Genomic DNA, 10,729 nt, shown 5'->3' with positions numbered 1-10,729 from the left:
TATACATCAGAATTTGAAGACTTAGTGTGAATAAATAATGTAAAATATTTCACTAGTAGTTTTATATTGTGTTGAAATGATAATGTGGACATTTTAGGTTCTATAAATTCTTCAAATTAATTTCACCCCTTTTGTTTTTAACGTTGCTACTAAAATGTGTAAAATTACATTTCTATCTCGAAATATATTTCTTGTTTTGTTTTGTCTTGGCCAAGCTGCGGCATGCTGACCAGGGATCAAACCCGTGTCCTCTGCAGTGGAATAGTGGAGTCCTAACCACTGGACCACCAGGGAATTCCCAGTATCTTGAATTATATTTCTATAGGACAGCACTGATCTATACTACAAATGATTTTCCTGACATTGGTCTTCTCAGAGCAGGGGTATGGGGAGGAGGGGGCAGGTTCTGGAGTGTTTATAATTTCTGACACTGTCCACCAGCTCCTTGCAGAACCTTGGGCAAGGCATACCACCCTCCAAGCCTCAGTTTTCACATCTGTGAAATGTACATTATATCAGTATCTACATCATACAGTTTTGGGGAAAATGAAGTAAGACACCTGAAGCACTTAGCACTGGGCTGGGCACGGGGGAGAACGTCCATACAGGTTAGCTGCAACCTTGAATATATTATTCAATAATATACTATTATTGAGTCCTTCTCCCCTCTATAAATAGGGTTGGTCCCTACCCAGACTCCCTTTTAAAATTTAAAAGTAGTTGACATCAGGGACTTCCCTGGTGGTGCAATGGTTAGGACGCCATGCTCCCAATGCAGGGGGCCTGGGTTCAATCCCTGGCCAGGGAACTAGATCCCACATGCATGCCGCAACTAAGGAGCCCTGGAGCCACAACTAAGGAGCCCATGTGCTGCAACCAAGGAGCTGGAGAGCTGCAACTTAAGACCCAGTGCAACCAAATAAATAAATAGATTTTTAAAATAATAATAGAAAAAATAAAAGTAGTTGACATCAGCAGGATGACTATAACTGGAGTCCACCACTCACAGCCCTCCTGTGGGGGTAAGAAAGAATCCCCAAGGGAGGACTGGTCTGAGGCCCAGAGAGGGGGAAGTCCAAGGTCACACAGCCCCTGCTGGTGAGGCTGGGTGAAGCTTAAAACAATGCTGTGAGTCTGTCTTTGATGGTATTAATTTGACCTCTCTGGTCAACAAGAAACCACCAGCCCAGCCAGTACCGGGTCCCTAACCCCCTCTTAAGTTCAAGTGACACGCTCAAGATGGCGGCACCCGACCCCTGCAGCATATTCTGCCACACTCAAGATGACGGTGTACGCCCCCCGGCGCCGGTTCCGGTTCCGGTTCCGGTTGTTCTGACCGCCGGCAGGCACACGCCGAGCGCCCTGGGAGCAGTCATGGCAGATGGTCCGGTGGCGGAGGTGCTGCTGCAGCGGCTGGAGGCGGCCGATGGCGGCTTGGACAGCGCTGAACTGGCGGCCGAGCTGGGCGTAGAGCATCAGACCGTGGTGGGCGCCGTGAAGAGCCTGCAGGCGCTGGGTGAGGTGAGCTGGGCCGGTGATGCCGGGCCTCCTCGCTTTTGCACCTGCGGTTCCCTTGCCAGGAGGGCTCTGCCTCCAGGCCAGATTATCTCAGGCCTGGTTAGGAGTAATTGTATGTGTCCCGCCCACGGTGCGCAGGCGGGGAGTCAGGAACGAGTGAGGGCCCCGGGGTACGGATGTTCCTCATGCAGTAAACGTCCATTGAGGCATGATCAGTGTTGAGGGGGTGGAGAGGAGAATGGTGGACCAGAAAGACGCAGTCGCCGCCTTCACGCAGGCTGCGGTATAATGAATATACTCAAGTGACCGGAGTGATGGAGGAAGCACGGGGAACCCAGAGGTGTTAGCAGACCCAGCCTTGAGGATCAGGGAGAGTATCCCAAAGGAGCTGACAGCTGAGTCGGGTTTCTGCATTGAGTAGAAAAGCCACGGCACTTTAAGGATCAGTGGGGTAGGGAGGTGGCACAAGTGGTGAGAGAGACCCAGCAGAGCCAGATTCTGCGAGGCCTTGTAGGTCTTTGTCTCACAGGGGTACTGGGGGGCCATGGCAGGAGCTAGAGCCAATGAGATGTGTGTACTGCCTACATCACTCTTGGAAAGGATCGGTGCGGGCAGGACTGGAGGCAAGGGGACAGTGGCAGAGACTGGCACATCCCCAAACTACAGGGTATGGTCCCTGGCTGTAGGGAGGCAGCTGGAATGGAGAAGGGATTCAGGTGAAGGAATGAAATAAGGTTCATGGAAATGTAGGGGTAGCTCGGATGAAGCCCAGCCTTCTGACTTGGACAAGGGAAGGGTGATGGAGCCAGAGGGGGAGGTTGCTGACCGACCCGTGGGTCACCCAGCAGGCTGGATCCATGAGGCTAGGACTCAAAAAACATAGCTGAAAACATCAAGCTTACATGATGTGCCCTGCTCTGGCCTCAGATACATTCCTCATCCAATCTTTGATGTGACCTTCAGTTGATGGCACTGTTAATTATCCCCATATTGCAGATGTGACAACTTCTAAGCACTGGTCAGAATCTTGATCATTGTCACTAGAAGGAACAGGCAAACCTGGATTTGAAGCCCGAGGTCGTCAGTGCAGAAAGGGATTGAAGCTATGGTGTATGGGATGACAGTACCTTGATTGATGTGAGTGACATTTGTGTAGGCTACTGAGGGTTAAGTGTTGGCGGTTTAATGTGGTTCATTGTAAGGATGATGACGATGATATTAATGTAGTAGTAGTTATATTTATAAAGCATTTGCTGCATACTAAGTGCTCTGCATCCTTTCTGTGTATTAATTTAGTTACTCAAAGCAACTCTCTGAGGTAGAGCCCACCACACCCTTCTCTCATGGATAAGAAAATTTGCTCAGGGACGTTAAGCAACTTTCCCAAGGTCACACAGCAAGAGAGAGGAGCAGAGCTAGGAATTAGAACGAAAGGGGAGCCTAGGGTTCCTGTGTGTAATGTGGGCAGCCTGGGTTCTTCTCTGACATCTGGCTACACTGAGATGCATGTAAGTGTGGAAATAAATCATTTCACCCGAGACTTTAAAAAAATCTTTCCCAGGTTCAAAAGTGATAGGATTTGTTCTTTGCCAGGCAGGTAATACCCTCAGTACTTGACCTCACCCTGGGAGGTGTGAATCATTTTTGTCATTTTTCCCGTGTCACAAAAGATCTACTGAGGCTCAACGAGGCGAGATCACTCCGCTGGGAAGTGGTACAGCTGAGAGGCAAAGCTGGCATCACAGGCTGCTCTTTGACCCGCGTCCCCAGTGCTGCGGCAAGGGGGTGCCTGGATCTGAACCCTGTCCCTGCCCGTGTACCCCTGTTTTCCTACAGATAATCGAGGCTGAGCTGCGTTCCACCAAGCGCTGGGAGCTTACCACTGAGGGCGAGGAGATTGCCCGGGAAGGCAGCCATGAGGCCCGGGTGTTTCGCAGCGTCCCCCCAGAGGGCCTGCCCCAGAGCGAGCTCATGGTAGGAGTCTGAGTGGGCAGGGCCTAGGGAGGTGTTGGGATGAGGGCGACCCTTGTGTCCCCCTCACTGCAGCCTTGCTCCCACAGCGACTGCCCAGTGGCAAGGTGGGCTTCAGCAAGGCCATGTCCAACAAGTGGATCCGAGTGGACAAGAGTGCTGCCGACGGGCCCCGGGTGTTCAGAGTGGTGAGTCCCTGCCGGGCGGTGGTTGGACAGGTAGTCGGACAGTTGGGCCCCCTGCCCTCACGGCCCCTCACGCCCATCACTGTGGCAGGTGGATAGCGTGGAGGATGAGGTGCAGCGGCGGCTCCAGCTGGTCCAGGGTGGACAGGCCGAGAAGCTGGGAGAGAAGGAGAGGAGCGAGCTCAGGAAGAGGAAGCTGCTGACTGAAGTGTGAGTGGGTGCCGCCCCCAGGCTCACACCTGTGTCACCTGCATGGCCCTGGAGCTGAAGGGGAGCCATTCTGCCCACACTGGGCCAGGGTGCTATCAGTCTCCTCCCAGCCTCCTTTCACACTGTGGTTGTTGAGCACACATGCCAGGCTCATGCCGTGTCAGGGCCTTTGCCTCTGTTGTGCCTTCTGCTGAGAAAGAGCTTCCTGCTCTTCTTAAAGCAAGTTCTGACATCAAACCTCTGCTCATGTGTCACCTTAGAGAGGCCACCCTGACACCCTTTCCTCCCTTCAAATTGCATAAAAGTTCCTCACTCCCGGCTTCCATCCCTTGTGCCCTGTTGACTTCCTTTACAGTCCTAAGCACTGTCTGAAAGTTTATGACTGCTGGGACCTGGACAGGCTGGGGGCTCTGCCCTCACAGAGCTGACGACTCTTTGAGCAGACGTAGCAGTGGCCTAGCAGTTATAAGAACGCAAACTGGGAATTCCCTGGTGGTCCAGTGGTTAGGACTCTGAGCTTCCACCGCAGGAGGCCTGGGTTCGATCCCTGGTTGGGGAACTAATATCCCACGTGCTGCATGGTGTGGCCAAAAGAAAAAAAAAAAAAAAGACTGGAACGGGGCTGCCTGATTCAAGTCCCAGCTCTGTCATATGCTAGCTGTGTGACCTTGACCAAGTCACCTGATCTGTCCAAGCTTCTGTTTATGCCTGTGTAAAATGGCTCCTTTTCACACAGGATTATGGGGTGATTTTATGGAGCAGAGCCTAGTGTGGAGTAAACTCTCTAAACTTGACCTATTATTATCACTCCCAGCTATATGTCTAGTGCTTTGAACAGACCCTGGTACACATTAGGTTCTCAGTAAATGTTTGTTGAATGAGTAACTGCATGAACATAGGGATGTAGGTCGGGGCCAGCTAAGAGGATTCCGGAGATGGTACGTGTCAGGAAGGAAATACAGCAGAATGACTTGGTGGGTGACTTTGGGGTCAGCATCAGATGGGAGGTCAAGGGAAACCACTTGGAGGAGGTAACAGCGTTGTCCTCTGGCCTCAGGAACCTGAAGACCTACTGGGTGAGCAAAGGCAGTGCCTTTAGCACCAGCATCTCCAAGCAGGAAACAGAGCTGAGCCCAGAGATGATCTCCAGGTAGGGGGTAGCCCCAGAGTTGTGGGCCGATGGGGGTGTGGTAGGCAGCCCCCACCAGACCCATGTACCCTGCATCCCCCCATAGTGGCTCTTGGCGGGATCGGCCCTTCAAGCCCTACAATTTCTCGGCCCATGGCGTCCTCCCTGACAGCGGCCACCTGCACCCCCTGCTCAAGGTCCGCACCCAGTTCCGGCAGATCTTCCTGGAGATGGGGTAAGCATGGGGCCAGGGGTGGGGCTAGCCCACCTGCTTGGCACAGGCAGGGCAGTCAGGCTGTGTCTCCCACCAGGTTCACCGAGATGCCGACCGACAGTTACATTGAGAGCTCCTTCTGGAACTTTGACGCACTCTTCCAGCCCCAGCAGCACCCAGCACGGGACCAGCATGACACCTTCTTCCTGCGAGGTGGGTGGGCCCCGCTGCACCATCAGAGGTGCCAGGACTGGACAGAGCCTTTTGGGGTGGCATACCGTTTTACAGGATAAACTCCATCCTCCTCAGTGTGGCCGACAAACCTGTGTGAGCTGCTATCATCAACTTCTGTTACCTTCTTCCACCTCCCCTCCTGCCCACCTCAGGGCCTTTGCCCATGCTGTGGCTTCTGCCGAGAACTGTCTTCTCCCAGGTCTTCATGGCAGGCTCTGGCATGAAGCTTCTGTTCACATATCACCTCAGAGAGCCCACCCTGACATGCCCTTGTCCCCCCAAGTTCTGAAAGCTCCTCACTGCTAGTCTTCAACATTGCTTCCCAGTTCTTTCTTTCTTCCACAGTCCTTAGTACTCTCTGAAATTGAATGACTTTCCAAAATGGTGGTTGTTTCCCCCACCAGCAGGGCAGATGAGGCTGTTGGGTGCCTGTTACCTGGCCGGGAGCAACAGCGCCATTGTCATCATTTCAGCATCCAAAACTTGCTGAGCTGTGGGACTTCCCTGGTGGTCCAGTGGTTAGGGCTCTCCGCTTCCGCTGCAGGGGGCCGCAGGTTTGATCCCTTGTCAGGGAAGTTCCACATGCCACGTAGTGTGGCCAAAAAAAAGAAAAAAAAAATATATAAAACTTACTGAGCTGTCACCGTCCTAATCTCTCCACCAACTATAGGAAGTAGACTGTTAGCCGTGTTTTGCAAATGAGGAAATTAGGTCTCAGAGAGGGGACATCACTTGCCCAGGGTCACAGCTTATAGGCGGTGGGCCTGGGATTTGATGTCAGGCTTTTAAGATGCACTAAAATTGTGTCTCTGGAAGGGAGTCATAAGAACTTGCACATTCGCTCAGCATATGACTGAGCTCCTGTGTGCCAAAGTCTCTGTGAAACACCTGGGTCACAGCCATGAATGAGACAGAAATCCTTGCCCTGATGAGACCCGCATATCCTGGTTGGGTGAGATACGCATTTAATCCTAAGTAAGCTGTAAACACGGCAATGAAAGATGGCAGTAAATGTGATGGGGGAATTGACGTTATGTTGGTGGGGGAGCACGCTGTCAATTTAAATTAAAGGCCGCGGGCTTCCCTGGTGGCGCAGTGGTTAAGAATCCGCCTGCCCATGCAGGGGACACGGGTTCGAGCCCTGGTGCAGGAAGATCCCGCGTGCCGCGGAGCTACTAAGCCCGTGCACCATGACTACTAAACCTGTGGTCTAGAGCCCACGAGCCACAACTACTGAAGCCCACATGCCCAGAGCCCATGCTCCACAACAAGAGAAGCCACCGCAATGAGAAGCCCGCGCACTACAACGAAGAGTAGCCCCCGCTCGCCACAGCTAGAGAAAGCCTGCGTGCAGCAACAAAGACCCAATGCAGCCAAAAATAAATAAAATAAATAAATTTATTTTAAATTAATTAGATAAAGGCTGCTTGGGACTTCCCTGGTGGCGCAGTGGTTAAGATTCTGCCTGCCAACGCAGGGGACACGGGTTCAATGCCTGGTCCGGGAAGATCCCACATGCCGCTGAGCAACTAAGCCCGTGCGCCACAACTACTGAGCCTGCACTCTAGAGCTTGCAAGCCACAACTACTGAGCCTGCATTGCCACAACTACTGAAGCCCGTGCGTCTAGAGCCCGTGCTCTGCAACAAGAGAAGCCACCGCAATGAGAAGCCCGTGCACCGCAACGAAGAGTAGCCCCCGCTCGCCGCAGCTAGAGAAAGCCCACGCACAGCAATGAAGACGCAACGCAGCCAAAAATAAATTAATTTAAAAAAAAAAGTCTCCGTGCTCCCAATGCAGCGGGCCCGGGTTCGGTCCCTGGTGAGGGAACTAGATCCCACGTGCATGCCGCAACTAAGAGCTTGCATGCTGCAACTAAGGAGCTGGTGAGCCACAACTAAGAGGCACACCTGCCGCAACTAAGGAGCATGCCTGCTGCAACCAAGACCTGATGCAACCAAATAAATAAATTTTTTTTTTTTTTTTGCGGTACGCGGGCCTCTCACTGTCGTGGCCTCTCCCGTTGTGGAGCACAGGCTCCGGACGCGCAGGCTCAGCGGCCATGGCTCACGGGCCCAGCCGCTCCGCGGCATGTGGGATCTTCCCGGACCGGGGCACGAACCCATGTCCCCTGCATCAGCAGGCGGACTCTCAACCACTGCGCCACCAGGGAAGCCCCAATAAAATATTTTTAAAAATAAAATAAAATGAAGGCTGCTTAAGCAAAGATGGAAGGAGGTCAGGGAGGGAGCTATGCCTGGGGAAGGAAAGTTCCAGGCAAAGGGAATGGCCAGTGCAAAGGCCCTGAGGCTGGCACATGCCTGGTGTGCTCACAGATCAGCAGGGAAGCCCTGTGGCTGGAGGAACTGATCAGTTAGGAGTGGGAGGAGAGAATTCCCCAGCAGTCCAGTGGTTAGGACTCTGCGCTTTCACTGCCTAGGGCACAGGTTCAATCCCTGGTCGGGGAACTAAGTCCTGTGCAGGATGGCCAAAAAAAAAAGAGGAAATGGGACCACGGAAGGTTCTGGGCAGAGGAGAGTTGTGACTGAGGTGTTCCCAGGTACCCTCTGGCAGCTGTGGAGGGCGGGGGAGGGAGCTGCCTGTGTCACTATCTGTTTTCAGGGCGGTGGCTATTTGAGAAATGCTCCTTGACTGACCAGATGTTGCTCTGTCCTGCCCAGATCCAGCCCAGGCCCAGCAGCTCCCAATGGACTACGTCCATCGCGTCAAGCGGACCCACTCTCAAGGCGGCTATGGCTCACAGGGGTAAGGCAGGACCCAGGACTTTGGGTCCTGGGCAGGACACCCAGGGGTGTCGGGGGAAAGAGGTTGGGGGCCGTGAGCTGCATCATGGACTTCCTGTATGTCCCTCTGAAGGTACAAATACAACTGGAAACTGGACGAGGCTCGGAAAAACCTACTGCGCACCCACACCACGTCGGCCAGCGCCCGCGCCCTCTACCGCCTGGCCCAGAAGGTGTGGCAGGGCTTGGGCAGCGTTGGAGGGGCCAGGGCTGACATCCTGACCTTCTCACCCATGCCCGGGCTTGGCCTGCCTCTCATCTCTAGAAGCCCTTCACAGCGGCCAAATACTTCTCCATTGATCGTGTGTTCCGGAATGAGACCCTAGATGCCACGCACCTGGCCGAGTTCCACCAGATCGAGGGCGTCGTGGCTGACCACGGCCTCACGCTAGGCCACCTCATGGGCGTCCTGCGGGAGTTCTTCACCAAGCTGGGTGAGCAGGCGGGCTGGGGTGGGCAAGCAGGAGGATGCCTTGGTCGTCAGCCTGACCCTCCCCCTTTGCCCCTCTCCTCCCCCTTTGCCCCACCCCCAACCCCACTCTGTTTGGCTGCTTCCCCACCCAGGTATCACCCAGCTGCGTTTCAAGCCGACCTACAACCCTTACACCGAGCCCAGCATGGAAGTGTTCAGCTACCATCAAGGTCAGGGTGGAACCCAGTACTGGGACAGGGAGGGAGGTCTCAGGCTGCCCATGGCTCAGCCCAGGTCCCCGTCACTGCCAAGCCCACACCCCACCTCCCAAGCTAACTGCCAGGCCCAGTATCACCCACACAAGCCGCCCCATCGTTCTCTTGCCTTCACAGGCCTGAAGAAGTGGGTGGAGGTTGGAAACTCTGGGATCTTCCGCCCCGAGATGCTGCTGCCCATGGGGCTCCCTGAGAATGTGTCAGTCATTGCCTGGGGCCTCTCCCTTGAGCGGTGAGTACCCAAACCACTTAGGGTATTGGCTGCCTTACTCAGGTGGCTTGCCAGGCATGGGGGCCTGCAGACTTTCAGCCCCATTCATTCGTTCATTCATTTGAGAAACGCTTAGTGAGCACCTGCTGTGTACTGAGTCCTGTGCTGTGATTATGACATACACATCTCTACTTCTATGAAACCAGGGGTGCTAGTGGAACACAGAGGATGATAATTAGTGAGATAAATAACTCAACAAGTAAAGCTTAAAGTATGTCTAAAAGCAGTGTTATAGAGAAAACACAGCAGGGAGGGCTAAGGAGATGTCAGGGAAGGCCTCTCAGAGGAGGTGGCATCTGAGCAAAGACTGAAGGTGGGTGAATTGGTAAGCCGTGAGGATATCTGGGGAATGGCGTTCCAGGCAGAGGGAATAGCCAGTGCAAAGGCCCTGAGGCTGGAGCGGGCCTGCTGTGTTTGGAGAACACTAAGAAGGCCAGTGTGGTTGGAGGGAATGAGTGAGTGAAGGTGGAGAATGGGAGGAGATGAGGGTGGGGAGGTGACAGGACAGATTGAGCAGGGCCTTTTGAGCCCCAGGAAGAACTTGGGCTTTTACTCAAGGAAGGTGATAAGAGAGGTTCTGATCAGAAGAGAGCATGACCTGACCTCGTGTTAAACCATGTCATGTCCCCCCTCCCAAGCCCGACAATGATCAAATACGGCATCAACAATATCCGGGAGCTGGTGGGCCACAAGGTGAACCTGCAGATGGTGTACGACAGTCCCCTGTGCCGCCTAGATGCCGAACGGGGGCCCCCGTCGACACAGGAGGCCGCATGACACGAACCGCCCTGGATAGGCCGCCTTCCCCAAGACCCTGCTGCCCTTTGCATCCCTGCCAGTGACCCCCTTGTACTTACGAGGCCTCTGTGAGGCCAGTCCCCCTGCCCCTGGTATCTCTTCCCCACTGGCCCCAGGGTCCCAGGGACAGGGGAGCGGGTAGCAGGTTCATTCTGTTGTCCACCTGTGAGGGTGGGCCTTGGGGAGCCCTGCAGACCAGCTGCTGGCTAATAAAGTGGGCACTTGCCCTCATCTGGTGCCTTTCCTTAGGGGTGGAGGGGTGCTGGAGCCCCGGGTGTGAGGCGTGGTGGGTTGGAGGTCTTGGATCTTCAGGAACCCCTGGCCAGCCTGAGCCAGATCCCACCAGGGAAGACTAGCTCCATCAGGCATTTACTGATATACCTCCTGGTGCCAGGTCTCTTCTAGGTGAAGGGAACAGAACCCCCTACCCCTGTGGAAGGGGCATTTGGGAAGGGGAGGCCAAGGCGGGCGTCGGGGCCCCAGGAGCCAGCATTCCCACCAACTGGGAGCCAGCATTGGTGGGGTGGGGCGTATAGCAAGCTAAGCCTTTAAAGCTGCCCTTTTTGTTTTTTTAAGAGCAGTTTTAGGTTTATAGCAAAATTGAGTGGAAGGTAAAGGGATTTCCTATAAACCCCCTGCCTTGACACATCATAATGACCCAAAGTCCATAGTTTACATTACAGTTGATTCCCTGTGTTGTATGTAGGTT

General features: G+C 54.0%; 1 protein-coding gene across 1 annotated transcript; it reads left to right on the top strand.

Annotated features, from left to right (window-relative positions):
- Positions 1 to 1,335: 1,335 nt before the first annotated feature.
- Positions 1,336 to 10,251, top strand: FARSA (phenylalanyl-tRNA synthetase subunit alpha). The gene is made up of 13 exons (XM_024767637.1): positions 1,336 to 1,521; positions 3,355 to 3,492; positions 3,579 to 3,677; positions 3,766 to 3,884; positions 4,942 to 5,034; positions 5,120 to 5,248; positions 5,325 to 5,440; positions 8,142 to 8,226; positions 8,338 to 8,437; positions 8,530 to 8,698; positions 8,829 to 8,906; positions 9,069 to 9,183; positions 9,861 to 10,251. Exons 1-13 carry the CDS (start codon positions 1,375 to 1,377, stop codon positions 9,997 to 9,999), a joined length of 1,527 nt encoding a protein of 508 aa, XP_024623405.1. The 5' UTR covers positions 1,336 to 1,374; the 3' UTR covers positions 10,000 to 10,251.
- Positions 10,252 to 10,729: the final 478 nt, after the last annotated feature.

The sequence above is a fragment of the Neophocaena asiaeorientalis genome, unplaced genomic scaffold, assembly GCF_003031525.2.
Source record: "Neophocaena asiaeorientalis asiaeorientalis breed wild unplaced genomic scaffold, Neophocaena_asiaeorientalis_V1.1 scaffold87, whole genome shotgun sequence".
NCBI lineage: Eukaryota > Metazoa > Chordata > Mammalia > Artiodactyla > Phocoenidae > Neophocaena > Neophocaena asiaeorientalis.
Note: the sequence above shows the minus strand (reverse complement) of the source record. Positions and strands in the feature narration are given on the sequence as shown.